The 18,510-nt window shown below is 35.4% G+C and overlaps 3 protein-coding genes across 3 annotated transcripts in view; 1 reads left to right on the plus strand and 2 right to left on the minus strand.

The window, feature by feature from the left end:
* The window catches only part of LOC112043313 (serine protease inhibitor 88Ea), a 34,628-nt gene extending 30,997 nt beyond the window's left edge, over positions 1-3,631 (minus strand). The window contains exon 1 of the mRNA XM_024078655.2: positions 3,398-3,631. The gene's annotated coding sequence lies outside the window, so the exon portion shown is untranslated. The remainder of the gene's footprint in view (positions 1-3,397) is intronic.
* Positions 3,632-7,436: 3,805 nt separating this feature from the next.
* LOC112043315 (putative nuclease HARBI1) lies at positions 7,437-10,080 on the plus strand. The gene is made up of 3 exons (XM_024078657.2): positions 7,437-8,140; positions 8,228-8,509; positions 8,901-10,080. Exons 1-3 carry the CDS (start codon positions 7,856-7,858, stop codon positions 9,390-9,392), a joined length of 1,059 nt encoding a protein of 352 aa, XP_023934425.2. The 5' UTR covers positions 7,437-7,855; the 3' UTR covers positions 9,393-10,080.
* Positions 10,081-18,440, minus strand: LOC112043314 (cytosolic non-specific dipeptidase). Its single transcript, XM_024078656.2, has 9 exons — positions 18,032-18,440; positions 17,393-17,590; positions 16,786-17,047; positions 14,352-14,499; positions 13,320-13,420; positions 12,692-12,822; positions 12,254-12,376; positions 11,213-11,371; positions 10,081-10,549 (listed from the first exon to the last, which is right to left on the minus strand). Exons 1-9 carry the CDS (start codon positions 18,434-18,436, stop codon positions 10,499-10,501), a joined length of 1,578 nt encoding a protein of 525 aa, XP_023934424.1. The 5' UTR covers positions 18,437-18,440; the 3' UTR covers positions 10,081-10,498.
* Between the last annotated feature and the right edge of the window lie 70 nt (positions 18,441-18,510).

Here is an 18,510-nt window from a genome sequence, read left to right on the forward strand (position 1 = left end):
TTTATCCAATAGATTATTTGCCTATGTTTTAAATATTCCCATTCCCCTCCAACAAGTCGGGAAGTACTATATTAAGGTGGGTACGACAACAGTCTAACAGGGCGGGGATCGAACCGGAACCACCACCCCTCGGTGATGGGTCCGACCGCTTTACCACAGTAGATGTGGCTTTACCGTTAATCTATTGAGGCTCTAATTAATTAGGTACTTACATACGTGTGTCTAAGTAAACCTGAATAATCTTTGAAAGTCAAAAATGCCTCATAAATAAAAATCGTTATGAACCCATATTCGGCTCACTGCTGAGCTCGAGTCTGCTCTCAGAATGAGAGACGTTAGGCCAATAGTCCACCACGCTGGCCCAATGCGGATCGGCAGACTTCACACACGCAGAGAATTAAGAAAATTCTCGGGTATGCATTTCCTCGCGATGTTTTTCTTCACCGATTGAGACACGTGATATTTAATTACTTAAAATGCACACAACTGAAAAGTTGGAGGTGCATGCCCCGGACTGGATTAGAACCCACACCCTCCGGAATTGAAGGCAGAGGTCATATGCACTGGGCTATTACACTTTACATCTATACTTATAATAAATCTGTAGAGAGGTCAATTCTGTACATGAAATATATTTCCAAAATAACTATCAGGGGGTGATTAGTGATCGATACTGATGCCAAAAATGCAATTAGTAAAATTTTTGTCTGTCTGTCTGTCTGTCTGTCTGTCTGTCTGTCTGTCTGTCTGTCTGTCTGCCTGTCTGTCTGTATGTTCTTTATAGAAACAAAAACTACTGGACGGATTTTAACGAAACTTGGTACAATTATTCTACATACTCCTGGGCAGGTTATAGTATACTTTTCATTACGCTACGATCAATAGGAGCAGAGCAGTGAAGAGAAATGTTGAGAAAACGGGAGAAGTTACTCAAATTTTTAAGCTTCCGTCGCGTGTACAGCCTTAATAGTTAAAGCTACATAGAAATAATGTATGACGGAAATGTTTTCCTTAAAATTATCTATAAAAACACAACAGCATATATATGTCTATCTTTTATGGTTGACTCACAATAACACGTGTAACTTCCGATAGCTTAGCAGTTCGGAGCTTTCTAATTATATTTGTTATTTGTAGGGTAGGTGTAGGGTAGGGGTAGTGTAGGGTAGGGGTAGGGTAGGGGTAGGGCAGGGGTAGGGTAGTGGTAGGGTAGGGGTAGGGTTGGGATAGGGTAGGGTAGAGGTAGGGTAGGGTAGGATAGGGGTAGTTGAAAGTTTACAACGACTTACACGCGGACGAAGTCGCGGGCGTCCGCTAGTTATAAATAAAACTAGTGAACGGTTATTTTATACACAATTAAATGACCCGTTTACAAGTTTTATACGACCTATAATTTTCTTTCGATCATAGCAATCTAATAGGTTCATAGGTTGTATTAAGACTATTGGACGCTAGCGACTTTATCCACATTGAAATAACTAGATTAAGTACTTAATAAGGATTTTTTTATTAAATGTAAAATTCATTTTAAAATCTATACTCATATTATAAAGAGGATAGATTTTATAGTTTATTCGTTTGTTTACATTGCTCTGATACTACTGAACCGATTTGAAAAATTCTTTCACTGTTGGGAAGTTATTCCCCGTATACCCACGGGAACTGGAATTACGCGGGTGGAACCGCGCAGCGTCTACTAGTTACCTACTTATAAAATTAATACTTAAAATAAGTATTTTGCTTACCCAAATTTTAAATCCCTTCATCACTCACTCACTTTAAACCCACACTTTTTAACCCATATTATATGACAAATTAGTTTGCAATACTGTTAATTATCCGTATAATAATGAAGCAATAATGAAAATAATTATAATGTTACCGGCAATCTGTAGGTATAATCTGGTATTCTATATAATATCTTGTATACCTACATTTGAAATGAATACCGGAGGCATTCTGGGAATGTATGAAATATTATGAATATGATTCTAGATGGTAGGTATTCTACAGAAGATAGAAAAGAGAAAACTCACGTAGTGTGTAGTAAATTCAATGCATAATCTTCACTTTTGTGTAATTTCGAGTCTTGTCTGCCCTACCCCTAGAGTGTTTGGTGTTTATGTTACCGGTAATCTGTAGTAGTAGTACGGTATTCTATACAATGCATGCATATAGAGTACCTATCGGGGGCGATCTCGCAATGAATTTTTCTGATAAGAAAAAATCCTGGCTGAATTTTTTGTAAAATCTTCGGAGACCGTTTGTCTGGATCACTCGTCACTTTAATGTCTATTATTTTATTTAAATATAAAAAATAATAACAAACGTAGGTAGGTATTTACAATTACCTCGTCATCAACCCAGAGTCTCCTCTCAGATTAAGAGGGGTTAGGCCAATATTCCACCACGCTGGCCCAATGCGGATTGGCAGACTTCACACACGCAGAGAATTAAGAAAATTCTCAGGTATGCAGGTTTCCTCAGGATGTTCACCGTTTGAGACACGTGATATTTTATTTCTTAAAATGCACACAACTGAAAATTTGGAGGAGCATGCCCCACCCGGATTCGAACCCAAATCCAAAGGAATCGGAGGCAGAGGTCATATCCTCTGGGCTACAATTACCTATTTACAATAAAAATGAACGAATTGTTCCCACTATATACGAGAATTTAACCTTTATCTTCAGCATGTGTTCAGTTCACCTGCGTGTATTTACTATTTTGTAATAGTACGATGACAGCATTCGTCATAGTAAATTAGAAAGCGTAGGTAGTACGTATATAGGTACCTTCGTGCTAATCTATACGGTGAGGAAAAAAGTATGCTCTGTTAATTTTCCCACATAACATACAATGAGTAGTCTGTAAACAAAGATATTTCTGTTGAATGGAATAGTAAATACAGATATGTATTCCGAGTAATCATTAAACGACGTGTTAGTCACTACCATTGAGATATAATTAGGTAATAAACCCATTTATAAAATGTCACCCCTTGGGTTTATTCAGCCCAGCCTTTAAGCTATTTAAACAATTGTATTTATTTTGTCTCTTTCATATATATATCATTACTCTATTTAGCTACTATGTTATAATCCTCGTGAAATCCTAGTTACCAGGATTAAGACGATCTTCTTAACGAATCCGTGGACCGATTAAGTTAATTATTTCGACGGGAAATGTAACTCTGAGCAATAAACTCTCACTGGTTAAGTTATGAGTAAGCATTTGTCACTATTTAAGTTATTTTATAACTTCCTCGAAATCTTCAGTACAATAGTGTAGAACGAAACAGACAGTCGACAGAGCAATGCAATTTTAAATTCAAGTCACAGACTGGACGCAACTCATAAATATTTATATATATTTTTAATAACAAAACTGGACTTACCGTCTGACCAACGTCCTTATTCAATTACTGTTGAAGGTTTCACAAATTTTCAGTTGTAAATACCGGCTATATTTCTTTCCGAGATAATAAATATGTTTATATACACTGGGCGGTTTATTACGAATATGTATATTGTAAAGAATAGCAAACGTTTTATGATAATATTGCTCGCGGTCGCAGCGTTCAGTTACATCGAGGTTCTGAGACACACTGGAAGAGGGGCGACCGGCATCCTCTTTTATGTTAGTGTTGGTAAACTGGTATACGTTCGCGGACGAACCTGCCGTGTCGGTGTCAATGAGGGCTTCTCAAACGAAACACTCAGTTTTATTAACCTTAACATACATTACTTTAGCTTTTAAGCTGGGGAATATCTAGGCCATACCTCACTGTTACTGTACAGAATAAACAGTTTACCCAAACGGAAAATCCCTTTATTGGATTTAAGAAGGTATTTATATTTTATATGTGAATGCTGATAATATTTAATAACTAGCGGACGCCCGCGACTTTGTCCGCGTGGAAATCGATGCAAACTTTCAACCACTATTTCACCCCCATCTAATTATGTTTTCAAATGTTTTATACCTATATCACTTTATAGTTCAAAACAATGTCGCTTTCTCTGTCCCTATATTTCCTTAAATCTTTAAACGGATTTTGATGCGGGTTTTTTTAATAGATAGTGATTGAAGACGAAGGTAGGTATATATGTATATCATCCATGGTTCCCGCGGGATTTGTGAAAAGCTGAAGCTGACGAAGTCGCGGGCGTCCGCTAGTATTGAAATATATTATATGGGTCATTAATCATTTTACAAAACTATATCTCAAAATATGTACGACTTACATTCAAACTCTATTATAAGTATAGATAGATTCACGCTGACCTATGAGCTCGCCGGCTTTTAAAAGAAAGTTATTGAAAATCCTAACGCTCATGAATTTTGCTAGAATTCGTCATAAGTAGGGAAAAACGCAGCTCCCCTAACCAAGTGGCATGTTGATTCTCTTTCTACGATCGCTAACGTTTCGAAAACTAGAAAAATGTATGGCAGTGACAGATCTTGATCACGTGACCTATTGATAGCAAATGTCATTCCATCGATCGTAGAAAGATAATTGACGTGCCACTTGGCTAGGGGGGCAGATATCTTCGGATCATAATTTATATAAAATATTTGGTTCAAGTCAGCTTTCAAACATAAAAATGGCATCATAATCAGTCTATTAGTTTATAGGTACCTATGCTACGGATTAAGATGCCACAAACAGGCATATCAAGTATTTTTTAGTTAGATAATAATTGACAGACCATGTGAATGGCCCACCTCATCTTAGTATAGTGAAAATTTAACGTCCATATGCATGTAATGTTTACTAATTTTATTAAACTTTTGTAACTTATTGTACACAATTGATTTTGTATAAGACTTATGTAGACGAGTGTACTTTTAACGATTACTTGTTGTTTACGACAACAAGAGATCGAGCGACGTCATATCCGTTTTATTTTTAATTTTTAAAGATTACGGTCTTGCTAATACCCAGTGGCGTAGCATGGGTTTTCGCCGCGTGGGACCGTCTGTTGCCGGTACAATATTATATTTACTTTACCCTTCCCCAGATGAGCTCAAACAGTTTACAAAGAGCTCTATGACTTTTAACCAAAAGCAAAGACTTTTTATTTTTAATTTTTAAAGAATACGGTCTTGCTATTATCCAGTGGCGTAGCATGGGTTTTCGCCGCGTGGGTCCGATTGTTGCCGGTATTTAAATTATTACTACTAACGTAAGCTTTCCGACTATTAGTAGTGGAACGTGAATATTAGTGATATTTTAGGTAAGACTACTCTTTTAAAAATAATTCTCTCCAACAATCTGCTATTATCATTTAAACAGTTATAATACGCGGGTTTTAAACTAAAGTACAATAAACCGCGGTGTATATTTAGCTACATCTAGGTAACCTACTGTTATTTTATGTATTTTTCCTCATATTTGATGAATAATTACCTACTTTATGGTACCTAAATTACAATTTCATGCAGTGTCGTTGAAGAGATCATGTACTTATTCTGATCACGACTTAATAAAATTTCTAGGTACTAACTTTTATCTAGGAATGAGAAGAAACATACACCTATATTTATAAGTAGGAACAGATCAGACGTACCTTTTTCTATGAAAGTTGCTGTGGATAAGTAGGTACTGTCTGTAGGTAAAATCGAATCATTGACCGCAAGCCTAGGTACAAATCAGGCTATTTTTATTAATTCTAAAATAAAATATTTTTTTAGGCTTAATTTAAATGTTACCTTTGATCAAGTTCATGGTTTCCTAGATTTTGTATGAAAAATGTGTTTGGCTGCAATTTAACTAGGCAACCTATGTGCAATGTGTCAATGTGAATATTTTTTATCATTTATTTTATATCCCAATTAAATAACAGGTTTATATTTCTTATGCCGGATCTCGTACTAAATCTCGTGAAATAAAATTTGACACAGAGATAATGGCATGCACAATATTTTAATTAGATAGGCAATATACTCGTACGTGGGTACAAATTAATACAAACTAACCTTTTGGAATAGCACACAGGCACAGAATACATATTATGTACAAATACTACTACTACTTCAACTTTTTAAACAATTATACCTACTGGACCGGTATCTACGCGGGTGAAACCGCGTGGCACAACCAGTTTCATAAAGCTTACAGGTGAGCTTTCATTAGCGCTTAATGATAAGAAATCTAATTAATCATTGTCAACCCATATTCGGCTCACTGCTGAGCTCGAGTCTCCTCTCAGAATATGAGGGGTTCGTCCACCACGCTGGCCCAAAGCGGATTGGCAGATCACATACGCATAGAATTAAGAAAATTCTCTGGTATGCAGGTTTCCTCACGATGTTTTCCTTCACTGTTTGAGACACGTGATATTTCATTTATTAAAACGCACACAGCTGAAAAGTTGGAGGTGCATGCTCCGGACCGGATTCGAACCCACACGGCCACACCCACTGGAATCGGATGCAGAGATCATATCCACTGGGCTATCACGGCTCTGAAATCTAATTAACGGCAGTTAATTATTTTGTGCATGTCTCTATATTTATGTTGTTAGTGTACATAATAAATAAATAATTAAATAATGATTCTTGTTTTTTAGTCTAATTATGGAGATGTTTGGTTCGGTATATCCAAGTCAGTGGAACACAGAAAAGACATTCACTAATAGAAAGTGATGGTACACATCGCTACAGTTCGCATGATTGATCCATTGTTAGCCGAGTTAGCTCTTATCACACAGATACCAGATTAAATGCAACCTCAATTTTAATGATCGACTACCTGCGGGGACATTGTTATTATTTAGATTAGAAGCAATCTATCGTTTCGAATAGTTGGAGTAATCTAGGTAAGTAATCTCTGAATCTACTGAACCGATTTTTAAATTCTTTAACCAATGAAAAGTCACGTTATTTGCGAGTGTCATAGGCTGTGTTTTATCCCCGTTTTCCTACGGGAACGGGGACCACGTGGGTTAAACCGCGGAGTGTCTGCTAATACCGTCTGTTTTATTACATAGGTACTAGGCTAATAGAAAAACGGATAAAAGCGTTGACTGTTGTGTGATTTGCTAAACTTTTTATCCCAGATAAAATCATGGTTTCTGTGGGATTTGTGATAAACAGAATTTAACGCGAACAAAGTCGCGGGCGTCTGCTGGAAGGTAAATAAATATATTTTGTATGTGTTTTTCCCTACTACAAATTTGAAACAGTATACACATGTGTGTAATAGTAACACATTGTTTAATGCTTATACTATCCACAGAATAAAAATACAGAATTTTCGATTACTTGATCGATGTTTTGCTGTTCCAGCTGAAGAATCGATTCTTTTTAGGTATTGCTTTTATTACAAATTATATATAAATTATAAATGCTTACAAATGAGACGTACCTACTTTCATGTTTTAGGAAACTAAAAGTTAATGACTGTTTTTTATGTCATTTAATTACACAAACTGGTATTATTAGGAAGCACTTTTCACGACGAAAACGATCACAACAATGATTCTATAGAAACGGTTTTTTAAAATGCGTTAGATCGTTGATTCATGATTTTTGACAGAAGGAATAACGTCTAGCGTGGCAGGTCCATATGTAGTTAGTCTGAGTTACACTACTGCTATATCCATAGATACTCGTATACAATTAAAAAATCAAATCGACAATAAATTAATGACATTTCAAAACGACTTGACATTAGCTAATCTGTGTAAAGCCAAAGACAAGAAAAAAAGACATTTTAAACGACAGTTTTGAATAGAACAAAATAATCTGTGGTTCAACTGTTTATTTTGAGTACCTTCTTTTATTGCTGTTTGTGTTTATTATTGTTTTGATAGTGATTACTTGCGATCGGTGTAATAATTAAATTAAAATGTACAGAGACTATTTTGTTCGTGATTTGAGAATGATTGACGATGTAGAAGACATTATAAACCGAAATCCATTTAGAAAGCGCGTAAAGTTATATAAAATTCGCAAGAATCCTCTAGAAGAACTGCAAGAAGCTGAATTTAAGTTAAAGTATCGCTTTTCTCGATCTACTGCCATGTTTATTATTGACATGGTCAAGAATGATTTATCTGGTGATTCCAGAGGTGGCCTTATACCACCCCATCTGAAAGTATTGACTGCACTAAGAACTTGGGTCAGCGGAGAGGTAATTATGCTTTATATGACTCGCCAATATTTATTACAGATTTTCTTTGGCTGAGTTTTTAATTTCTTAAAATTATCATTTTGACAGATTCAAGATGATGCCGGGGATTTAAACGGGATGAGTCAAGCAACAGTATCTAGAGTATGCAAACAAGTTGCTTTAGCACTAGTGGCAAAAAGAGCTGAATGGATTCATATGCCACATAGTGAAATTGAGCAGGACAATGTGATTGCTGGATTTTTTTCAATTTGTGGATTTAGACAAGTGATAGGAGCCATTGATTGCACACACATTAGGATTCTGAAAGTCGGTGGTAATGTAGGCCAATACTACATAAATAGGAAAGGATATAGTTCCATAAATGTACAGGTATGCTGATTGATATCAATTGATAGATAACTTCCAAATTTACCAGTTTGACATAGATGTTTCCAGTTTTGCTTTATGTCCAGTCTCAGCATTCTATCTCGACTGTTAACTGTAGATAGCAATGTATTCATTTAGTTAAAAATGTATTTGTTAATTTACAATTCCATCCAATTCAATTCCTTGTGACTTTCATTTGTGTCTACTGGACATCAGTGTACAAGTAGATAGAAGACAAACGAGATTACTCAGTGTGTTTGTCAATTTTGATAAATAAGTGTTGTTAAGTAACTGCAGAAGGTAGAACTTTGAGTAAGGATGTTAGTGATATTTAGTAAAAGCATTTTTATTTTAATAATGAATTTGTGTACTCAATAGTCAATATTTATTTCAGGTTGTGTCAAATGCTAATCTAGAGATAATGGATATAGTTGCACGCTGGTGTGGAAGCACACATGACTCTAGAATATTTAATGAAAGTCCCCTAAAGCAAAGATTTGAGCAGTCTGAATTTAAAGGCAGACTCTTAGGAGATTCTGGTTTTGCTTGCACTTCTTATTTGTTTACTCCCATCTCACAACCAAACACAGAAAAAGAAGAAATGTACAACATAGCACATTCAAAGACTCATAACACAGTAGAACGTTGCATTAAGGTATGGAAGCAAAGATTTAAAAGTTTATTACAAGGATTTAAAACAAAATTAGATAACACTAAAGTTTATATTGTTGCTTTGGCTATACTGCACAATATTGCAATACAAAGACAGGAACAGCTTGATGATGTCGAGGAGCATGATGAGGTTCCCGTGCCTGTGCCACCAGTCACACTTAACAACATGACAGGAAGTTCAGCAAGAGCAGCATTTATTAATGACAATTTTTAACCAACTCTAAGAATGTAGGTTAGCAATTTGCCTGTATATGCATGTAATATTGTCAGAAATGCAGGTTTTGTATATGTTGGTCTATACCACCTTCTAAACATGCACCTCAAATATATCTGTGTCCGTGCATATCTTCTAAGACTAAATCAAATCACAAAATTCAATAAGTTTTCAAAAAATTGGATCAGTAGTTTAATAGTAATGACAAACAGTTACTGTTATTACACTTGCAATGAAAAGAAGGACAAGTTAACGAAAGTATAGAAAATATATGGTATTTATTTATTTATTACAGTTGTATTATTATCAGCATATTTTAAAAAAGCTTCAATAGCTCAATGGTAAAAGTGGTTGGATTCACCACTGAGGGGTAGTGGTTCAATCCCTACCAGTGTAATCTCTGGATGTACTGATTGAACCGATTTTGAAAATTCTGTCACCAATAGAAAGCGTGTTATTTGTGAGTATCAGAAGTTATATTTTATTCCCACAGGAATGGGAACTACGAGAAAATCACAATGTAACACATCTTCCAAAAAACTGTGCACCCTTTAACAACCAAAGCAGAACTGTGTTTTATTTTTAAATCCAAATTAAAATATCTATGTATATGCAACTGTAAAAAGGATGTGTACAATGTACATATAAAATAAATAAGGTGTGAATTTGTGCAATAAAAACACATCAATATAGGTTTTCTTATATATTTCAATAAAATAACAACTAAAGAAAATAATTGATATGTAAATTTAAAAAAAAAACCAAAGACTCATACAGGACACTTCTTACACAAGTGTTTATATAAAAAAAAAGTTATTTTACACAAAACTAAAAGTACTTGAATTTATTATGCTTTGTTCTTATAAGGCACTATGATCGACGTCGTATTTGAGTTGAAATCATTACTAAACATAGTATACATGTAAATTGTACTTCTCATGGAATGTTAACACATTTATAAGTCCAATATTAACATCCCTTGGCATGTAAAAGAAACCCTGACACGTGTAAAATTATACAGAATTTACGAAATATGTAAATGTTCGACATATTGTATAATATAAATCTTATAAATTCAATAGTCAACTGTGAATGCTAACTACAATTTATTTTGGAAGTTTGCCGACTTCATACAGATAGGCAGCGAAAAGTTTTATCTGAAAAAGAAAATAAAATATAATAAAACAAATATTTCTAGAGGGGTGAACAAGAACAAACTGTTGAGTGACGCTGCAGTCTAAGCAAATAGGGACTATGACAGTTTTTTAAATTGTATATAAATTAGGAGTATGTTATTAGTAAAGCAATTTTGTAAAAGTAACAGGGTATCTGCGATCATTACTTTCGGAGATTTTTTTTTATTCTGTACAAGTTAGCCCTTGACTACAATCTCACCTGATGGTAAGTGATGATGCAATCTAAGATGGAAGCAGGCTAACTTGTTAGAAGTAAGATGACAATCCACACTCCTTTCGGTTTGTACATTACAATGTACCGGAACGCTAAAACGCTTGGAGGTACGTCTTTGTCGGTACGGTCCAGGTCTGGCTGGTGGGAGGCTTCGGCCGTAACTAGTTACCACAATGCCGGCAAAGACATACCGCCAAGCGATTTAGCGTTCTAGTACGATGCCGTGAAAAAAAGGAAAGGAGTGTGGGTTTTCATCCTCCTCCTGACAAGTTATCCCGCTTCCACCTTAGATTGCATCATCACTTACCAGGTGAGATTGAAGTCAAGGGCTAACTTGTAAAGAATTAAAAAAAAATCCTAATTGGGTCAGATTGTACCCATTGTCAAGTTGTTCGTTTAAAGGAACGTACCCCCTCGATGTAGTTGCGCACGTTGATCTTCTCGTTCTGCGAGTGCGCCATGTCGTCGCCGGCGCCCATGGGCAGCAGCAGCACGTTCTTGCCGCTCGCCTCCTGCAGCGTGATGGTGACGGGGATGGAGCCGCCCTCGCGAGACATGTCCGGCTCCGTCTGCACATACCATTGATGATTATAGACATTTGTTAGCCTCTAGCTTAATTAACTTCTTAAATCTCTCCAGGTATAAAGTAACTGCTCGTTGTATAGACTGCCTTGTTAGACAAATGGTTGCCCATGTGGTAAAATAGGCTCCTAGGGCTCCCGCACATAGGCCACCGGCCACAACCACAAAACGCCGCTACCGGAGTATTTTTTTACCGGCCCCTTCTTGCTTCTTGTAGCGGCGTAAGGCCATAAGGCTATTGCGTGTGGCCCGTGTGCAACGACACTTAGTTTAACAAATTGTGATTATTATAGTTCATACGCTGTAGCGAGGTGCGGGTGACAATTGCTGTATGGCGTTCATAATACGTACTATTATGGTGCTACAGCGCACTATACATACTTGATTTTTTTATTGAGTTCAGGCTTGCAACGAAGAATTTTGGAAAAAATTGGAGTTCAGATCTTTTACCTCTTGGTGTAGGAATCGTAGATGTGATAGTATAGTGGACCTCTGTCTTAGAATTAAAGAGCACAGGTTCAAATCCGGTCCAAGGTCCATTCAACATCATGTGTCTCAAACGGTAATAAAACATTGTGCATGAAACCTGCATACCAACGCCATAGACGTACTCAACAGTGAACTGTTGGGTTAATAATGATGATGAATGATCATAACCCATATTCGGTTCACTGTTGAGCAAGTCTTCTCTCTCTAGGCTAATAGTCCACTGCGCTATGCGAATTGACTATTTGCTTCATCATATTAGCTTCAAAAGATTTCAACCTCATACACGTAGATAATTAAGAAAATTCGCAAGTGTACAAGTACCCTCACTATTTTTTCCTTCACCGTTTAAAAAAACGCGATATTTATAGTCATAAATCTACCTGGTAAATAAGTTTGGTGGCCCGGGCGGCGGCCTGGTAGTGCGGGTGGTCAGGGTCCTCGGTCCAGGCGCGGCCGCTCTGCGCTGAGATACTCATCTTGTTGGGAGATCCGCGCTCTGCCCACTAAATGAAAAAAAATAACCATTTTAAATGAGACATCCAGATCCATTTCAGACCAATACCAATAACACTATTTAAATTTAAAAAATAATGCGGATTTTATTCAAAATAAAATAAATATATAAATCAAACTTAACAGTAAACCTAAAAATGCAATCCCAAGTTTTTGAGATATTACACGACGGCGCCCTCCCAATCATTGACTGCAAACCACAAATCACAGTACAGTTTCTAAATGTTTCTAACAGTTGTTATAAATAATAATCATTTATGCAAGACATCTTTATTAAAATAAAATCAATAAATTAATATGCAAACCTTCTTGTTAATGTAGTCAAACACCAATTTTTCGACCTCTTCAGGCTCCTGGTTTGGCACTATACGAATAGAGAATTTCCCGACCACTTTTCCGGGAATAACAGTCTTCGCTCCCGTTTGATAGTGGGCACCTTTAGTAAAGAAATAACTTTAGTACAGTTTATCCCAGACATTCAATCAACTGACATATATTTCCAACATTGACAAAATGTATTAATAAACCAAAAAAATATTTAGCAGGAAACAAGTTTGTTTCTTTGAATTTATAATCTTGTGTTTTGTAGGGTATTTTATTTTATTATTTTTATTAGCTCAATTATTGGAAATGAGTCTCATCATCAAGTTCTTGATAAGTCATTAAATATGAAAAGGTGAAAGTGTGCACCATAATGGTTTAGTGTATTGTTTGCTAAGTCAAATGGTTACTTATAGCATGTAGCAACATGGTATAAGTAACCATTTGAACGTGTCTATACAGCATCTAATGGAAGACAATAAACAAGTAGTAAATGAAAGATTGAGTTCAATTAAATTGTCCTTTACGATTCAATTTCGAAGATCTACTCTACAAAAGAATACAAATAAAAAAAGTATATAAGTTCATCTAGATTTAAATCCCTTTTGTTACCTTCAATGCCATGGAGTGACAAGCTGGGGTACCTCCAGCGGTGCATTAAAAGTTGCTCTTTAACAGCGTTGTGAGGAAGTTTATAGGCGTCTATGGACTTTCTGAAAATACAAAAGACACTCATCATAATGGCCGGGACTGTACCATGACAAAACACCGTATTAACGTCTACTTTTGAGAAATTGCAGTTCTTTGATTTTTGTCCTGTATCTATGATTTGTTAGAAACAGTGCATACTATTAATGCATTTCTCAGGGTATTTTTAAGGCTTTATAAGAAAGATTATTTAAATGCCAGTATGTGTAACTATGTGCGAGGACCTAATTTATAAGTATTACCACAAAACACTGTATCTAAAGTAATATCATAGCACAGAAACGAGGGCTATGGGTGATTTCAGACTAGCGTATTTTTGCGCGTATACGGGCATATTACGGCGTGTTCGCTCGAACCGTTGTGTCAGTATCTCTGGGAGGTGTCTCTCGCGGCTCGCGCTTATACATACGAGCTTAGAAGCGCGTCAACGCTCGTACGACTTGAGCGTGTGCTAAAAGGCGCGCCTATACGCGCCTACATGCGCTTCAAAAAACGAGCTCATACGCGGGTATAAAACGCTAGTCTGAAACCGCTCTTAGCGTGCTCTCCGAAGCACATATGTATACCACCAACTTCTTACTCCCGGCTGGGAATATTCACTGAAGATTTCTTAAAAGAAACAAATGCTCATTTCATCATTAATAGGGCTCAACGGTGGACTAACAGGGAATTTCACAATAAAATTAATTAGTACTTAGTAACGCAAATAAAACAACAATTTTTATCTGATATTAAAAATATTTAAGATAACATATTTTTATCTTGATATCTGCAGTTAAGAAGTTGTTTTTTACATAATTTTGATAAAATGTTATCTTGAATTTGTTACCTAGCAGAAATTACTGTTAAATCCCTTAAATTATAACCACTTAAAATTGTATTTATCTGAAAACTTAAGCATTTATTTGCAGTGAAGTTTATTGTAGTACCACATACCTGTACGCTTCTGGGTCAAAATCAATTGTGTTGTACAGTTGTTTTTCAGTCTCTAACAATGGGGCCACAGATTTATAGATGTCTGTTATAAGGATCTTGCCATCTTTGTCCACCAATTTATCCATTAGGTATATTAAATCTGACATTGCTGTAGAACAAAAGTTTTTTTGATGATAATGTACCAGTACTGCACTTTTTCATTTTTAATAGTTGAAGAAGAAGATGGCCTGCTTAATTTTAGCAAGACAAACATCACCTACTTATAAAGGCGATAGTTTGCAAGACATGCTAGAAACACATCATAGAATGCATGGCCTTTAACTTAATGCACAAGTGCTAAGTCTTATGTGCCTGTAATTTCAAAGGCAATCATACCCTTCAGTACAGAACTCAGATATGCTGCTTAGTGGCTGCTCTTATGGCAAAACATACTTCAAGCCTTGAGGTACAATATTCAAATACTGTGAATAAGACCTTGATATCTGATACTACATCTCACGTCAATTCTTTGAACATGCTCGAATATAATTTAATTTCAGCATTAGGTTTAGTAAGTGTTCTGTCGAATCATCATTATATTATGACTCAGAACCTACAAACGTGTTGTATGCAAAAATAAAAATATGCAATGAAAGCACTATATTCAATGTCACTGCATACCATGATTGTATTGTTTGACTTGTGTGAATCTGATCTAATCAGACACTGATTTATTCACAACAGTTGAAGCTAGACCTCAAAATTAAAGTCAAAAAGAATAAAATGTCCTGCAATGGGAACATATGGCTAACTGAGCAAATGCTAAATTACACAAACAGAGAATTATGCATAAGTTGCAAAAATACATTTTAACAAAATTATCAAAATACTTTCCACAAAACTTGAAATAGAAGTCATTGTGAATTATCTGCACCCAGCATATTTGCTATCTAGAATATTATTTATAACCAATATAAAATGTCCTAATTGTGGTGACTTTTATCAATAATTGTGGTGAAAGCAATATGTTCAGTTATCAATAACTGAACACAAGCATCCTGCTTAAGTACCTACTATCAATGACATTGACAACAACATTTTAAAATCAATTACTATAAGGGCAGGCCTGGATTTTAATCAGACATTCCAGTGGCAGAACATTTTATGAACATTTTATGTGTTGTATGAAATCTATTGGCTTTCAACAAGTATTTTTTTTTTATTCCTTACAAGTTAGCCCTTGACTACAATCTCACCTGATGGTAAGTGATGATGCAGTCTAAGATGGAAGCGGGCTAACTTGTTAGGAGGAGGATGAAAATCCACACCCCTTTTGGTTTCTACACGGCATCATACCAGAACGCTAAATCGCTGGGCGGTCTTTGCCGGTAGGGTGGTAACTAGCCACCGCCGAAGCCTACCACCAGCCAAAAAGTGTGAACCCACCTTTACATTTTGTTATATCTAATCAAATAGCAGAAAATTTGTGAAATTACTCTTGTAATAACCTCAGGCTGCTACCAAGTTATTATCATGATATACATGGGTATAAGGAGGATACCAGATACCAGGTAATTACAGGTATTATCGATAATGTAACCACAATAAATCATTGTTTGCATTTACTGATTGCTACAGTCATACACCTTATCAATATTGCGCTATTATCAGCTATAGCTTTGTGTTGCATAAAAGAACATACATTATTTTATAAAACACATAAGTGAGTCAGAATCTTTAGGTATGGGATCTCTAGGTATATAGTATTGGTCATAACAAACCTAATATGTCAATGCAGTTATTATTACCAACAGTTATTATTCATATAAAACAGTCTCAGATTTCTGCTTGAGCAAACATTTGCTAACATTGATGAATTTATTATAACTATAAAGTAGATTGTTATACAAGGGGCTAAAAAGACCCATTATATAAAAGGTGTTTTTAGAACACGAGCCGTAACGCGAGGGCCGCTAAATACAAACCAAGTTTATAATGGGTTTAACTCCGCGTGTTACACTTTACTTTTCACTACGATTGCGAGAAAATAAAATAATTCATTACAGTATTCAATTTTAAAATTCTTTTTGCAGGCACAGCTCGCAAATAAATAAAAATCTTATAAAAAAATTACACATTTCATAGACAAGAACACTGCGTTTCGTTCCAATTCCAAAATTTTTATCAAACAATCAGGGCCTTACATTTGTACTCATGTATACTCATAGTCTTGTACCCACATGTGAGTACAATGATTCTATTTACGAATAAAACCTCCTTTGTTTCATAGAAGTCATTATTTTAGTAGGCTAGTACTCCTAACAAACAAAAAATAAAAAAAACAAAATTACTTTAGCCCATAGAGGCTGAAATGCTTGTTTAGCCTGCAGTGTTTTTGAGCAAGAACAGTGAAATATTTATATTTATTTTTATATGTAAATATATGATAAATTACCTTCATGCACAGTTCCACCAAAAACTCCACTATGCAGATCCATTTTGGCACATTCAATTTCTAAAAAGTAATAGCTAATGCCTCTCAAGCCATATGTAATACAAGGTTTAGTGGTGCCCAGCCAGTAGTTATCAGAAATGCATACATAGTCCACTGTGTCAAAGAAACCTTCAGGCTTCAACTTTTCCATAAGCAACTCATCAAGTCCCTGCGAGCTAGATTCCTCCATACATTCAAACACAAACTTCAAATTTACTGGCAACTGTTGACAAAATAAAGAATATATCAACAACTGAATGATAACATGACTTTTTTGAAAATAAACTCAATTTGCCATAAAGGTGGCAATAGCAGATTACTGTTAAAATATTATCCAATCCTATAGATGCCTTTGTCCACAAACTTCTTTTAAGGAATTTTATAAGAAATTCTTGTTATATAATAATATATTAAGTGAATAAATGAATTTGGATGCAATTTATTAGTCTGAAAATAGTTAATAAAGGAAGTGTGAATACTGTACTGTATAAAATAAAACATTCTTGTACTGAAGCATCAATTATTTGGTTTGATGACACCTAAAATATGTGTATAGCTAGTTACTTACCTCAGACCCAACATTTTTATAAGCATTGATAGCATGCAGCCACCCCAACACTGGACCCTTGTCATCTGTGGATCCTCTTCCAAATAACTTCCCATCTCTCTCCACTAACTCAAAGGGCTCAGATGCCCACCCATCTGACTTTAGAGCTGGCTGGACATCCAAATGACCATATATACAGATTGTGTTTTTGTTGGTATCCTAAAAGTAAAATATAGTAACACATTTAAGTCTAGCCTTCCTTTATCTTCGAAGTTCAATTAAATTTAAAATCATAAAGATTAATTGACAAAAAACATTTTTTTTTCATCTTAATAAACATTTTTTTTTATTTAATTAGGTAATTACTGCAACTACGACCCTATTATTTTCAATAGTCATAAAAGGGAATTAAACTTTTGTTCAGAAAAACTCATGAAACACTTTTAACTTCACATAAAATGTACTAATACAACAAACAGATAGATTTACTAAATTTATATAAAATTATATTTGTGCTTAATGTGCTATTCAGCTTAGGAAATGTCCTACAGCTGGCCATAGACCTACACTTGCAAGAAATTAATATTGGCTTGTGTAAATTAGAGTTAATTGACCATCTAACTGGTGATAGTTTATGTTTATGATATTCTAATGACTTACATTTCCCAAAACGCCAACTAGAACCGGGGGTAGTTTCACTTGTTTACCTTCAAGAGTTTGAAAACCAATATCTCTCAGTTCAGTAGTAGCACCGACTTCTTTTAATTTTTCCTTCATCCATTCCACCATACGCACACAGTCGTCGCGGTGTTTAGCGTCACTCGAAACCGAAGGGATTGCAACAGCCTCTTTTAGAAGATTTTTATAGGATTCCACATTCTGATCGACGTATTGAAATATCTGAGGCAATGCCCTCTCAGCTGCCATTTTCTTCGGCTCTGCTTTGTGACTTACTGAATATGGATAACAAAAGGGGCGGAATTTATTATTTGATGACGAGGCTAATACCGGCAATCTTGAACTAAATAAAACTCGTAATGTACTTGTTTTAATCAAAGGAGACATTTCAAAAAAGTGCAATAGACTGACAGTCACTGACAGTGACATTTGACATTGACGGTTTGATTTTTTAAGTTTTA

This window comes from Bicyclus anynana, chromosome 4 (assembly GCF_947172395.1).
Source record: "Bicyclus anynana chromosome 4, ilBicAnyn1.1, whole genome shotgun sequence".
NCBI classification, from domain to species: Eukaryota; Metazoa; Arthropoda; class Insecta; order Lepidoptera; family Nymphalidae; genus Bicyclus; species Bicyclus anynana.

Excerpts from the sequence above, each read along its gene's own strand:
- LOC112043314 (XM_024078656.2), bottom strand. The coding sequence starts at position 18,436 with ATGTCTCCTTTGATTAAAACAAGTACATTACGAGTTTTATTTAGTTCA. Across the intron at positions 12,377-12,691 it reads TTGACTACATTAACAAGAAG|TGGGCAGAGCGCGGATCTCC; the intron begins GTTTGCATATTA and ends TTTTTCATTTAG. Across the intron at positions 10,550-11,212 it reads TGCGCAACTACATCGAGGGG|ATAAAACTTTTCGCTGCCTA; the intron begins GTACGTTCCTTT and ends TTTCTTTTTCAG.
- LOC112043315 (XM_024078657.2), top strand. The coding sequence starts at position 7,856 with ATGTACAGAGACTATTTTGTTCGTGATTTGAGAATGATTGACGATGTA. Across the intron at positions 8,141-8,227 it reads GAACTTGGGTCAGCGGAGAG|ATTCAAGATGATGCCGGGGA; the intron begins GTAATTATGCTT and ends TCATTTTGACAG. Across the intron at positions 8,510-8,900 it reads ATAGTTCCATAAATGTACAG|GTTGTGTCAAATGCTAATCT; the intron begins GTATGCTGATTG and ends TATTTATTTCAG.